This window comes from Auxenochlorella protothecoides (assembly GCF_000733215.1).
Source record: "Auxenochlorella protothecoides strain 0710 unplaced genomic scaffold scaffold55, whole genome shotgun sequence".
In the NCBI taxonomy this organism is placed as follows: Eukaryota; Viridiplantae; Chlorophyta; class Trebouxiophyceae; order Chlorellales; family Chlorellaceae; genus Auxenochlorella; species Auxenochlorella protothecoides.
The window spans coordinates 227,986-241,503 of record NW_011934296.1 but is presented as its reverse complement, the minus strand read 5'-3'; the positions used below and the strand labels follow the sequence as shown (position 1 = coordinate 241,503).

Sequence of the window (13,518 nt, the reverse complement as noted above, 5' to 3'; positions counted from 1 at the left end):
AACGGTTACGTTCTGGCCCTTGGCGAGCAGGACCGGGACCCTGGCCCAGTAGTGGTTGAAGCGCTCCAGACGCACCGTCAGCACCCCCGCCTCGGCGTCGGCCTCCAGAATGCGGAAGAAGAAGGGGTGGCCCTCCGGCTCCGCGCGCCCCCGCCCCCCCCCCTTCTAGAACTCACCCGACCCAACGGTTACGTTCTGGCCCTTGGCGAGCAGGACCGGGACCCTGGCCCAGTAGTGGTTGAAGCGCTCCAGACGCACCGTCAGCACCCCCGCCTCGGCGTCGGCCTCCAGAATGCGGAAGAAGAAGGGGTGGCCCTCCGGCTCCGCGCGCGCGACCTGGACCAGGGTGAAGGGCACGAAGCCAGCGGCGCTGGCCACAGGCAGCTCCAGCACCGGCGCGTGCTGCCAGGAGTGGGAGCGCGGACCGCCGCGGAGGGGCAGCGTCACGTCCTCCCGCAGCACGCTGGAGGTCACGGGGACGGCCATGGAGGGGATGACCTCGAAGGTCTTGGTCACCCGCCCGCCGCTCACGTCCACGCCCGTGTTGGCAGACACCACGCTCCACCCACTTGTGATCTTGGTGGGGGCGGACCAGGTCGCGCCTGCAGGCGGTGCATGGGGTAGATGTGTGTGGTGGCCGGGGGGTGGACTGAGGCGTATTCTTGTTGTTGCCTTGGGGGCGACACGATGAAAATCGTTGTATTGCGTGACGAGCAACGGCCCGATGGGAAGTGGAGACCAAGGTGTGGTAGTGATTTGCCGCGAGAATTAATCTGGCCTGGGCACTGGCTGCCAATGCAGGGGGGACCCCCTTGACCCCCAACGAGGCTAGCCTCTGCACTCTGTCAAGACGCTGCTGAGCGCCACTCCGTCGGGACCCCACATCTCACCGCACAACCCCCACTCTCTCCCGCACACCCGTGTCGTCCAGCATGCGCGAGATGATCAGGTTGTTGTCCTGGGAGAAGTGGCGCTCCGTGCCCACGACATACACGCCGCTCTTGCACCTGAAAATCTGCATCGGCGGGGTGAGGGGACAGGGGGGGGAGCGTGTGGTGTATTGCAGTTCCTCCGCGGACAGGGGCTGGGATGGGCAGGGCAGTGCCAAAGTCAATGCCTGGGGCGCCGGCAGGCCATGCCTTGGGGCATCCACGAGGACCGCCTGGCACCCTCCCTGCACCATTCCAGAAACCAGCAAGGAGTGCACTGCCGTCCCATCCGGACAGGGACTCCTTAACCCACCGTCACCATCGACGCCCGGCCCCCAGGTACAGCCCTTCCCCAACAAACCCCGGTTGTGGACTCGTAAACGACCCCCCGGCCCCACCCTCCAGCCATTCCCCCTCACCTGCGGCCAGTTCATGGGGTGGATGGTGCCCACCTGCGCCCAGGTCAGCCCTCCGTTGTCGGAGGCGAAGACCAGCTTGGTGGCCACATCCTCGTTGGTGCCCCAGGAGATGGACCGCTCCAGCACCGAGAGGAGGCGCCCCGAGTCCAGGCGGGTGATGGAGGGCGAGGCGGCGTAGGTGCCCTCATCCTTCACCGAGAATACCGCCACCCCCTTCTCCGACAGCCGGTCATGGGGGAAGAAGCGACGCTGGCCCTTCCTCTGCTTGGGTGGGAGGGAGAGTGAGTGGAGGTGTGGGTCCCGGGGGATGAAACATAGCGTGCTGGGCGGGGGGGATACAACACCCGGGAGAAGGGGGCGGCAGGTCAGGGGTCTCCACCTCAGTCTCCACCATTATTTGAGAGTCCCTGGGTGCCCGATCCAAGGTCCTGGTACAAGGCATCAGCCATGCAGGGCCCCAGCGCGCCCAAAACTTGCCAGCTCTGACTGGATGTCGCCGGCCATGCTCTCAAAGGTGGTCTGCGACTTGGAGAGAGAAACCACGCTGCTGTCGATGTTTTCCCGAAGCTCCTTCACCTGATGAGTGGGACCAAAGGGGTGTGGGGAGCAAGGAGTTGAGCAGGTATTGTGCAATCCCCAAGATGTTGATGGGAACGGGGAATGTCACGGGGGATGGCGGACAGCCAGCAAGGGTCCAATGGAGGACTGTCCTCCGCGGCACCCGACCCAGCGATGACCGCCAAATACAAGATTGGAACGCACGATGCCCGACTCCCAGGCCCAAACACAAGTGACGTCCCCCCCAGCAGCTCACCACAGCCTGCATCTCATCCAGCGCGCTCCGTGCGCTTTTATCGAACGCGATGTCGCCGAGAGCATGGTCGGCGTGCAGTTCCCTAACCATCTGTCTCAGTGACTCCACGAGCTGCCAAGGAGGGCCCGGGGGGTGCAAGGGTCGCATGGGGTTGCCGAGGTCCGTGGCTGATTCACCGTGAATTTGAGCTGACAGCACACCGACTCGGACTCCGCATCCACCCCACCCTCACCTTCTGCTGGGCGCCCACGGTCGTTTGTGTCGCGTCCAGGAAGCGGTACACGAGCAACGGCCCCGTGAAGGCGAATCCCAAGGCAAGGCATACAACTGCCACGCGCCATCCCGTCATTCCCTGCAGGCGCGGTCTTTCCATCAGGGATAGCCTGACGGGAGGATACCGGCCGCTGAGACGCTGCTATTGCGGGGCCCTGACCCTGGCCCTGCACACGCAGTCTTGGGCTGAGTGAGAACCCGCCAGGGCTAGCGAGCCCCGCTTCCTTACACGTCAGCCGTCTTCTGTTGCATAGCACAATTTTTTAATGCCTGGCTGAGGTGATTATTGCGATCGCAAAGTGCGCGCAATGCGGGTAGCGCCATCCGAGGGGGGCCGCAGCAGCTCCGGGGGCCGCAGGCACGTGGACCAAGATCGGAATTTGAGGAAGACGCCAATACGCTATCTCAAGGTCATGAAAATTCCAGCTTTGGGGCATCCATCGCCCGACTGCGTATAATTTACAACTTTCAATATCCCTTGGGAGTTCAATCGCCACTGCTGCGGGGAAGTATCAATAGCCAGAGCATACATACCAGGCGCTCGATTCGAGCTCAAGGCTGCAGCACCCCTCGTTTCGACAGGTGCTCCTGTCGCGGGTCGTAAAGATCGTCCCAGACCTGCGAGAGGGCCTGGCCTGGCACCGGGACAAGCAGCCATTCCGGAAGCTGCGGCACCAGGCCTACGTCGGCAGGGAGCGGGCAATCACCCGACTGGCGGAGCAGTTCCGCGCCCCCCCCGGCATGACCACCGTCGTGGGCGTGGGCAACTGGTCGGCCCAGGACAGAGGGGGCATCATGCGGGGGCCCCCGCCGGGGCCCTGGATCCGCTTCTTGCGGCGCCTGCGGCGGGTGTGCAGGGTGGTGGTGGTTGACGAGCACAGGTCATCAAAGCTGTGCTGCGCCTGTCACGCCACCCTGCACTCCCACCAGTACGTGCGGGTGCGCAACGGCAAGGAGAAGCTGGTGGATGTGTGGGACACGAAGCGGTGTGTCAACAAGGGCTGCAGAGTCCATGTTGTCAACCGCGACGTCAACGGAGCGGCCAACATGCTGATGCTGACCAAGTGCTTTTTTGAGAATGCACTTCGTCCCACTGCATTTGGTGGACCCCCTGTATCGTCTTCTCCCGCCCTCCCACCCCCCCCACCCCCTCTGGTTCGCCGATCGAGGCAACCAACTGCGCCAGTCAGATCCCGCGTGCGGGAAGCAGCTGTGCAACCGGCGCAAGCCCGCTAGCGGCATATCTTCGGCTCGTGCGAAGCATACGCCGTGTTTTCTCAGAGAGGATCGCTTCCATCACGCCAGTGATCTCTCAGAGAATGCTGAGCTTAGATGCGAGCCCTGCATGGTCGATCTTGATTTGACGAGACCGTTATTCAATTCCTCTGAGCAGTTGGTCACCGAGTTTGCTTGAGGATATCTCGTACATCTGAGAAGAAATACAAACATGACGATAGCCTGCATCCCTAAATTATAAGACATGTAAGTCTGGCTCCAATAGCACCTGTTGTGATCTCAATCTGTGGGAAAACGTCCCTGTTTTAGATGAGGGGCAGGAGGGGGTCAGGCACCATGCCTCTTTTGAGCGGGAAGCCCGATCTCACGACTTGAGAGCTGAAGCAAAATGGCGCAGCATCTGATTGCAGCTGACAAGGCCGCGGACTGACAGCATGATGACGGCCCTTTGCAAATTTATCGTCGACCACTCCTAAGAGCGCGATTAGGGCGAGAAGAGGCGGTGCCCAGTCGTCCATTCGAGCTCCCCGTTTCACACCCAACACATCGTTTTTTAATAATCGGATCTCGGCTGATTGGAGGTCGTCCCTTCAGCATCGCTGTTCCGCATCTAGAGCCGAGCATTCAGGCATCGGTCGTGACATCGGACCGGGGAAGAAGCCCTCCCTCCAGTGTGGCGAGTCCAGGGTTAGGCTGGAGTCAGGCGGAGCCCAGGGTTCTTCGGCCGGAGTTGTGACGTCGAACCCCGAGCCAAGGAGCGTGGGCATGGGAATGTCCCGGATATCTTTTGAGCTCAAAGATGACCTGGAGGCCTCGCCCAGCGATGGAATATTGACAGCATGCCTGGAGGGTTCTGCTGCCTCCATCAGCCCTGCGTACAATGCGTGGAAGGTGAGAGGCGGTGAGGGGACGTAGTGGCGTGGCCATGGCAATGTCCGTGAGATGTACCTGATGTGCAGCCCGTGCACAACCATTGATGGCACCAGCCAGTACCGGCAGGGTGGTAGAGGGCCAGAGGGGTTGAATTGCGGTTTTCTAAGCCTCAGCAGCAATCCTGCCCCCCTCCATCCGCCCTCCTTCCACCCACAATCGACCCTTCTCAGGCGGAGCATCCATGCCCCATCCAGCAATTCGACAGCCTCATGCGTCAGGCTGCCGGCAAGCTCGTCACTGTCTTCCTTGATTATGATGGTGGGGACGGTGGGAGGGGGAAGGAGTCTGTGCCTGTGAGGTGCTGGGGGTCGCCTGGACACGCAGCGCCCATCCAGAGGCGTCACATCCGCCTCATCCACCCCCCCTCGCAGGGACGCTGACGCCCATCGTGTCCAACCCCGAAGCGGCGACCATGTCGGAGTCGACCCGTGGCGTCGTGCGGCGGCTGGCCGAGCTGTTCCCCTCTGCCATCGTGTCGGGGCGCAGCCGACTGAAGGTCCAGTCCTTTGTCCAGCTGGCAGAGCTCTTCTACGCTGGCAGCCACGGCATGGACATCACAGGACCCGCGCCAGGGGCCACGGCGGGGGCGGCGACCTGGGAGGACCAGGTCGCCTTCCAGCCCGCTGCCGCTTTTCAGCCCGTCATGGCCACGCTCTGCGAAGAGCTGGAGGAGGGTGAGTTCAAGGGGGGAAGGGGGCAGGAGCGGGCCAGGAGGAGGCGACACCATGAAATGGGTGCAGGCAGGGCAGGTCTCGCCGGGAAGGGATGGATGCTGCAATCCACTGTTCTGGAACCTGGGTGATGATAAACACGCTGCGCTTGGCGTCCTCGTCACCCAGCTCCCCCCGTGCCGCGCAGCCGTGAGACCCTTTCCCGGGGCCGTGGTGGAGAACAACACCTTCTGCCTCAGCGTGCACTTCCGCAACTGCGATGCCCACTCCTTTCCGCCAATCCTGGGCCTGGTGGAGGCGGCGGTGGCCTCCCGCTCCGACCAGCTGCGCATGACCCGGGGCCGCAAGGTCCTCGAAATCAGGCCAAAGGTGGGGGCACCGGTGGCGAGGCACGGGGTGGGTGGGCGTCTTTGGCCCTTTCAAGTCGGGAGGGGCATGGCTCTTCATCCCTGGGGCCTGCCCGTATCAGCATCCCATGCCCAGCCAGTGCCCACCCCGGATCGACAGCAGCGGTCTGTGCCTTACTACACACATTCATGTGTGTGCACCTTGACTCCACCACCGCACACCCATTGCTCATGCAGTTGGAGTGGGACAAGGGCACGGCGCTGATTCACCTCCTGGGGTGCATGGAACTTGCCGATGCGGAGCAGGTCTTTGCCCTGTACATCGGCGACGATCGCACCGACGAGGACGCGTTCAAGGGTGAGCTGGCATGGGGAGGGGGGGGAAGGGGGGCCCTGGACATTGCGGGAGCCAACCCTCACCCGTGGGCCGCCCCTCGGAGTGCCATTTGGGCATCAGGTCCCTGCCCCAGCTGCCACACTCATGTGGACGAGCTGGCACAGCACCGGAACCCTTGCCTGCCTGGGCAGAAACCTGCGGTCGCGACTCCCAGCCTGCAGGACGCGCAGCTTCCTTTGATCCCGCCTCAAACTCCCACCCCCTCCTGCGCAGTGCTCGCGGAGCGCGGCCTGGGCTGCGGCATCCTGGTCAGCACCCACGCCAAGCCCACCGCGGCGTCCTGGTCCCTGCACAGCCCCTCGGATGTGGTGGCCTTCCTCGAGAAGCTGGTGACGTGGGGGCGGAGTGGCGCCAACGCGTGGCAGTCCAAGCGCTCCTGCAAGGGATGGCACATCGCCGCCCGGCCCACTGCCGCCGCCGCCATGCCGGGCCTCCCGCCCCGCACGCCCACGGCACCGACGCCCGTGGCGCGGACGCCCACGCAGGGGTGACCCCGCTGGGCCCGACCACCCCCACCCCAGGTATCTTGAGCGGTCAGTCAGTCAATGTGAAGGTCCAAGCAGCATGCAGGTGCCAGAGGGGCAGTCGCTCGCCGTCCCGATACAGGCATGGAGAAACGCTGCCCTCCCTGGACACCGCCGGACATCTCTCCTCCCTTCCTCTCATCATGCTCCAGCTCTGTGTGCTCTAACAGCAGAGCGGTACGTCCCTGTGTCCTCATCTATACCTGCAGTCCCCTCTGCAGACCTCTCTCCCTGGTAACGAATTGATGCGCACATAAGTTGGGGGTGGGGCCAAGTGTGACAGTTTCAGGGTAGCCTTTGCCAGCCAAGGTGCTGGGGTGGATTCAGGCATGCAGCGCTCAGGAGCCCTGCTGCTGTGTTGGGCTGCTGCCTGGTTGAGCTTGGGCGAGTTGGCTTTCTGGATCCTGCAGCGCCGCCTCATGCCGCCTCCTCTATGCTGTCCAACCGACTGCGTTGCGTGCAAGGGGCCGGGGGAGTGGTGGGGCTTGAGCATGTCTCACAGGCACTCGTGCCCTGCATGAATCCTTCGCCGGGAGGGCCAGTGGCCTGAGTAAGGAGCCAGCACCCTCACCCACGTGCCCGGCCCCATCCGCACGCCATCCTTCCCCCAAAGCGAGTCAGTGCATCATGCAGCGCAGGCTGCTCATCCGGGAGCGCGCACCCGAAGGAGCCGTTGTTGTGCACCGTGGGGTCCAGGTCCGGGGTCAAGTCGGCGGGCATGCGCGCATCGTACAGGTGCAGAGCATCCGACGCCTCGCCGGCGTCCATGTGCAGCAGTCGCAGGAAGCCCTCAAAGTCCATGTCGTCCGCATCTGGCAGGGGTTTGCGTGTGTGGAGGTGGTGGTGGGTATTGACAGGGTTTGTGGAGAGGGGATGGCAGGTCACGTGCTCACATCGAGGTCGACCTGCACCGGCGCTTGTGAAGCGGGAGGCCCCTGCCTCGTGTCCGCATGTTTTGGCCCACGCCTCCTCGCCCTCCCCCCTGCCAGGATCGAGAGCGCCTGCGCGCATGCCCCGCCACATACTTCCGCAACTCAAACCGTCTTCCTCAACTCCACGCCCAAAGCGAGCGCGCGCACCTGCGTGCCCGGCCTCCACCATCGCGTGCTCCACGGCGTAGTCCACCTCGGCCGCCGGCAGCTTGGAGCGCAGCACGCTCAGCAGCGCATCGGCGTCCACGCGCCCATCCTTGTCGGTGTCCAGCCCCGAGAAAGCGCGGCGCGCACACTCCAGCCACAAGTCCCTGCGCGTGTGGGTGGGTTATGGGTGGGTTTGGGGTGGGCATAGGGCGGGGGTATGAATGGCGCGCCGGATTTCACGGCTCCACCCCGCTTTCCTGGTCAGCGCCTGCCTGCTGGTCTGCACGATGTCAGAGCGACGTGGGCGGCCGGGGCCACCAACTGCGCTCACACCACAGGACCACCACACACCCGCTGGTTGAGAGGTCTGCGAGCCTCGCCCCACCCAATGTGCACCGCGCTCCCCCCCCAAAAGGAACAAAGTCCCCCATACCTGTTGGATTGCTGCATGGCACCCCAGTCCAGCTGACTTGCCACGAACTCGGAGGGGTGGATGGCGCCGTCGGCGTCGCGGTCCAGCTCGCGCAGAAGCATGCTCACCTCTGAGGGCTCCAGGTGGTAGCCCAGGCGGTGCAGCGCCTCGCACAGCGCCTCCGCCGACAGCGCCTCGCCGGGGCGGAACCGCATCTTACGCATCAGGCGCGACAGCTCCGCCGGCGTGGTCACCGTCACCGCGCCCGGGTCCACCGAGGATGGCGGCGCAGCGCCTGGGCTCTGCGTGCCCGCCGGCCACGATGAAATGGGGCTTGCGCTCGCAGCGGGGCCAGGGGCCGCTGCACCAGACTCCGGAGCCGGCGCTGCGTTGGACTCCGAGGACCCCGCACGGCGGTCGCCCGCCCCCGGCCCGGCCTCGCCGCCCGCGTGGTAGCTGGGCAGCTCCGCATTGAAGGTCACGCGCCGGGCGTGGCCCACATCCTCCTCGCCCCCGCCCTGCGGGCGGGCGGGGGGGCTGGGCCTACCCAGAGCGGCCAGGGCCGCAGAGCCCCCACGCCGCCGCCCGCCCTGCTCGGACTCCGGCTCCTCCGGGATGGAGGCCGGCAGGGACGCCCCCGCGCTGCCCGGCCACACCGGCACCCCGGGCGCGCCCCGCCGCCCCACAGGGCTCCCAGGCCCTGCCGCGGCCCGCGGGTCGGAGGGGGCGGGCCGCTTCTGGCGCTCCTTCCTCTCCTGCTTGTGCAGCGAGGCCAGGCTGCTGGTGCTGCGCGAGCCACGCATGCCCCCCCTCAGGTCCAGGACGGCCTGCGTGGGACGGACCGGCAAGTGAGACCAGGGTGCTGAGAGTTCGCAGCGGGGCGTGCTAGGACGCGCCCTTGCGTCGCGAGCGAGCGCTGTCAAAAACTGCCGCTTGCCCTTCCCTACCCTGTTGTTCAAGGATGCGACGAGGCTGGCACTCTGCAGGGAAGCTGTTTTCCCACTCACTCCCACACTCTGAGCCCACCTTGTCAGGCCGCTTGCTCTCCTCCTCCAGCCGCCGCAGCAGGCGGTCGTAGTCGCTGCCGCCGTGGGTCGAGGTGTCCAGCGCGAGACGGGCCGCCTTGCGCTGCTCGCCAATCTCCTCCTCGGAGCGGGGGTGGGTGTGCAGGTACTCCAGCGCCTTGGTCTTGCCGTGCTGCGAGCCTGCAGGGGGTAATTGGGCAGGGTTGGAGTGGTATCCATGCCGAGCGTACCCCGCTACGGCCCGATGCCATTGCTGTGACGAAATGATCTCCTACACACACATCGCTGTCCGTGCGACAACCCCAACTCCCTCTCGTCAAAACAAGACCTTCTGAGAGCCAGTATCCTACCCATGAGCGCCAGCTCCGACGCGGCCCGGAGGACTCTCCAGTACTCCTTCTCGCCATGCGCGCTTCCTTCGCTGCTGGGAGGGCCGGAGCCGTCGCGCATACGTGCACGCTGGTTCTTCTCGTGAGCGCTGGCCTGGGGGGGAAGGAGGGGCCAAAAGGACTCTTGAACGCATGCTCATTAGGGTTTGCAAGCCCGACACCGAGTGCAAGAGCCAGCCTGAGATTCAGCGACTCATATTCTCCAGCCAACCTACCAGGAGCGACAGCGCCTGGCTGGAGGGAGAGCGGGCGAAGAACCTGCCCCCATGGACAGACTGACTGCGGCCGACGATCTGCTGGAAATGAGGAACGAGCGGGACTGTCAGTCTCCTAGTACGTGGGTGCTGGGGTGGGAAGTGGGAAGTGACAAGGGCACAGGCTGTGAGCCTCACCCAAAGGAAGCAAGCACTTCCCCTGCCTCATAACCACTCGGCAAGCCAGCAGCACACAATGCAGACCATCGCCTCGACCAGTACCCTGAGGGAGGACGAGCCACTGAGGCTGTCGGCCCGGCTCAGAATGCTCTGAGGATCATCGCCGCTGGGTGACGGACTGCTGAGCGCAGGCTCCAAGCCCGGCCCGCTCTCGCCGACCTCTGCCGATTTGCCTGGCTCCTTGCTGGCGGCCCTGAGGGATGCAGTTGCCCGGACGTTGCTCAAGTGGGGCAGGGCGACATTGGGGAGCACAGCGCAGAACGGTGCTCAGCCAGAGGATGTGAGGCTCGTGCGCGCTGGAACTAGCTCGCCCTCCCCCACCCTCACCTGCTGTAGCTGGACATGCCGTGGACGGAGGGGTCGAGTTGGGGCGGCGCCACCTCCAGGAGCTCGGCGGCAATGAGCTCCAGGATGCTGCGCTTGAGCATGGGCGCCTGGGAGAAGCGCTGCGGTCGGCAAAAGGGTGTGAGGGAGGCTCAGCCAGAGGCAAGGAAGTCGGAGACAGGGCTGTGCTGTGGTGGGGCGCACAGCAGAGAGAGGCTGTAGGGCATGCTGGTGTGTGCAAGGGCGGCTCAATGTGTCAGCCGCCCAGCACCCCGGCACTGCCGGGTCAAGGGAGGGTTCCTGCTCCCAGGGCGACGGAAGCGCTGCGGGACTTGGTCCCGATGGCTGGCAGCCGACCACATACCTGCAGACGTTGTACGACGGAGGCGGAGATTGGCCGAGCATTGGTTGTGTAAAAAGAGGACTGGAGCCAGGCATGGCCCAGCATGTCCTTTGCACTCGGCCGCTTCTTGTGGTCCTGCAATACAACGGCAATGGGTGGGGGGGTTGAGCCAGGAGGGCATTACAGCAGAACGGTGAGACACGCTGCTGCTGCTGACAATCCCCCGCCCCAAATCTCAAGAACAGGCGGGCAGCTATGTATGAGGGGTTTCCGACGGTGTGCGTGAGAGACCCTGCAGGTGGAGCATGCCTCTTCAACAAGGGACAGCAAGCATCACACCTTCACCGCAATACCCTGACCCACCTTTTCAAGCAGCTTCCTGACAAAATCCTTGCCTTCCTCGGAGACCTCGCTCCATGCAGAAGTTGTGAAGGAGGGAGTGTCCGTCAGAATGGACCTCCAAATGAGGGACAGGGAGGGTGAATTGGGGTTCCGTCGGTCGTTAAATGGGAGCACCCCTGGAATAGGAAGGAGGGGAGGTTGGGAGGGTGATGGAAGGTCCCTGGATGTACCACTCGCGAGGCTACGGTGTTGGCTTTCATGCCAATGCCAAGCCCACAGCCTGCCGGCAGGGCTTGGCTGATCTGTCAACCTCCTTTGGGACCTAGCCCTGCCTACAGCCCCGCCCTGCGATGACTCACCACTCAGAAGCTGATATGCCATGACCCCAGCAGCCCAGACATCTGAGGCGGGGTACACATCAGAGGACAGGGTCTCTGGTGCCATAAACCTGCAGGCCGCATTGGAACTTGAATGAGCTTTTCCAAGTGGGGTGGGGGTGGGGGGTGGGAGGGGGGCTGAGGAGCCCATGGCAAGTGTGCGGCGCCGTACCAGGGACGGATGCACGAAGCATGCACCAGGCAGCTTAGCTAACTGCTCCCCGCTATCCTCGTCAGCGCAGTGCAGGTCAAGTCCAGCATCCGCACCATGTCGTTCCCTCCAGGCCGAGGTCTGTGCGGGGGAGCTTGGCGGGGTCATAGAAGACTGCCAGCCCAAAGTCAATGGCCTTGAGGGGGGAGTCGATCTCAGTGGTGAGGAGCATGAAATTGCCTGCGGGGATACAATAGGAAATCTGTGAGGAAGCATGAAAACCCGATGCCCTGGACATCAGGTTTGGGTTGAATTCTATGAAACACACAGCTGTTCCATAACAGGAAATTTACGACATCTTGCAGGTGCGGGGTCTGGGAATGCAATATAATATCAAGCAGACAAGGTCTTTTATGCATTCCCAGCTGATTGACTACACACCATTCCCAGAAGGAGGGGACCCTGATGGAAGAGCCCTGCCCTGAAAGGCACTCAGCCGTGCAACACCAATCAGCACCAGTGCCTGGCTCACAGGACTGCTACCCTGGGAACATACCTGGTTTGATGTCTCGATGCAGGATGTGCAGGGAGTGGCACTGAGCCAGGGTGTACAGCACGGATCGCATATACCCCGCCACGAGCTTCTCGCTGTAGGGCCGCCGTCCCAACTCATGCTCCAGCTCCCCCCCCCGGCACAGCTCCATCAGGATGTGGATGTCCTCATCATCCTCGTACGCGCCCTTGAACACCACCACACTGTCGGTGTGGTGGGGGTGGGTCGGAGACGCAGAAGCATATGGAGTCTGCATCAGGCTCCAGCGTGCAACGAACATGACAGCACCCTGTCGAGCCAAGCCTGCCCCGTGTATGGCGATCCGAGTGACACACTTCCCCTCTCCCACACCGGTCCAGCTCAGGGCCACCGTGGTCCCCTCCCCATTTCCACATCCAGATCGTACCTCAGGGTTCCACGCAGGCGTTTGAGGATGGCAATCTCTCTCTTGATGTTGTCGATGTGTGCAGCCTGCTTCGCCGCAGACAGGTTGGGGATGTTCAACCGCTTGCACACGCTCTTGCAAGCATACTCCTGACCAGTTGCCTTCTCGGTGGCCACCCTGCATCATCGCCAGGCATCGGTTGCTGTTGTGGGGGTGTCGCGGTCGACGCCAAGGGTGAGAGCGGGTAGAGGAGGAGCAGGGCAGGCCCCCAGCCGCCCCAGTACCTCACGAGGCCGAATCCCCCTTTTCCAAGGGTCGCCCCGAGTTCAAACAGGGAATCAAAGTTCTTTGGGAGCCCAGCGTCGAGGGCCTCGAGGTCCTCTTTGGGTTTGACGTCCCAGATATCGACCCTCATCGTGGGAGACTTCTGGGTGCCCGAACCTATCAATCAAATCGATGGTTGGACCATGATCTCGTATCACAGGTGAAAATCGGTGATGCCGACACCAGTTTATGCATCAACAAGTGCTCCAAAAGAGAAGGGCAATGTTTTCTACCACCCGGAACCTACATGTGGGTTTTGTGCGCGCCACATCATGGGCCTTCATGCTGTACATCGGGCACATAGCCGTCTGCCGGGATCCATTGCGCCTCCGACACGTAGATCGCCGTCGGAAAAGCATCGTGCATTCAGTAGCTGCATGAAGGAGGCATAGCCGCCGAGAGGACAGCTGTGATGACAGTGGGTGTGCATGGGTATCACACCACCTTCCAAGATCCACATGGGGTGCGTCGGGACTTCTCGCGAGCCCCCAGACCCTCATGCAGACCATCTTGTCGCACATGGAAGCCTCGGGTGTATGCCCTTGCGAAAGGGAAGGCGGACAGCTCGAAGAAGGCGAGTATTTGCCCGGCATCATTACGAAGGTCAACTGCGAGCGGGCACTTGACGGGCTCTGGATCTTCATGCCTCCACGGCACATGCAGTCCGCTTAGCAGCTCCCTGCTGAACGCGCAGGAGGATGAACGCGGTGCGCCTCACGACAAGCCACATCAGGGTGGCCTGACTGCCAGCCTGCTGTTCAATGTGAGTGCATGGGGGGACTGGTTCATAAGGGTGTTCCAGATATATGCACACTAGTTCCCCATCCCAGGTTCCCA

General features: G+C 63.3%; 3 protein-coding genes across 3 annotated transcripts in view; 1 reads left to right on the top strand and 2 right to left on the bottom strand.

The window, feature by feature from the left end:
* The window catches only part of F751_4982 (hypothetical protein), a gene marked incomplete at both ends in the record, with an annotated part of 7,943 nt that extends 5,432 nt beyond the window's left edge, over positions 1 to 2,511 (bottom strand). The window contains 6 exons of the mRNA XM_011401567.1: positions 177 to 602; positions 919 to 1,015; positions 1,349 to 1,607; positions 1,836 to 1,924; positions 2,163 to 2,273; positions 2,395 to 2,511. Of these exons, the coding sequence (XP_011399869.1) occupies positions 177 to 602; positions 919 to 1,015; positions 1,349 to 1,607; positions 1,836 to 1,924; positions 2,163 to 2,273; positions 2,395 to 2,511 (1,099 nt within the window). The remainder of the gene's footprint in view (positions 1 to 176; positions 603 to 918; positions 1,016 to 1,348; positions 1,608 to 1,835; positions 1,925 to 2,162; positions 2,274 to 2,394) is intronic.
* Positions 2,512 to 4,442: 1,931 nt separating this feature from the next.
* Positions 4,443 to 6,510, top strand: F751_4981 (Trehalose-phosphate phosphatase; the record flags this gene model as incomplete). The annotated part of the gene is made up of 6 exons (XM_011401566.1): positions 4,443 to 4,562; positions 4,775 to 4,862; positions 4,976 to 5,278; positions 5,463 to 5,644; positions 5,860 to 5,980; positions 6,233 to 6,510. The coding sequence occupies 6 exons, from the start codon at positions 4,443 to 4,445 to the stop codon at positions 6,508 to 6,510; spliced, it is 1,092 nt and encodes a 363-aa protein (XP_011399868.1).
* Positions 6,511 to 6,960: 450 nt separating this feature from the next.
* On the bottom strand, positions 6,961 to 12,772 carry F751_4980 (Calcium-dependent protein kinase 29; the record flags this gene model as incomplete). Its single annotated transcript, XM_011401565.1, has 15 exons — positions 6,961 to 6,991; positions 7,205 to 7,355; positions 7,623 to 7,786; positions 8,056 to 8,336; positions 9,061 to 9,239; positions 9,410 to 9,542; positions 10,042 to 10,102; positions 10,210 to 10,328; positions 10,571 to 10,684; positions 10,913 to 11,067; positions 11,251 to 11,339; positions 11,536 to 11,659; positions 11,976 to 12,175; positions 12,379 to 12,534; positions 12,642 to 12,772. The coding sequence occupies 15 exons, from the start codon at positions 12,770 to 12,772 to the stop codon at positions 6,961 to 6,963; spliced, it is 2,088 nt and encodes a 695-aa protein (XP_011399867.1).
* Positions 12,773 to 13,518: the final 746 nt, after the last annotated feature.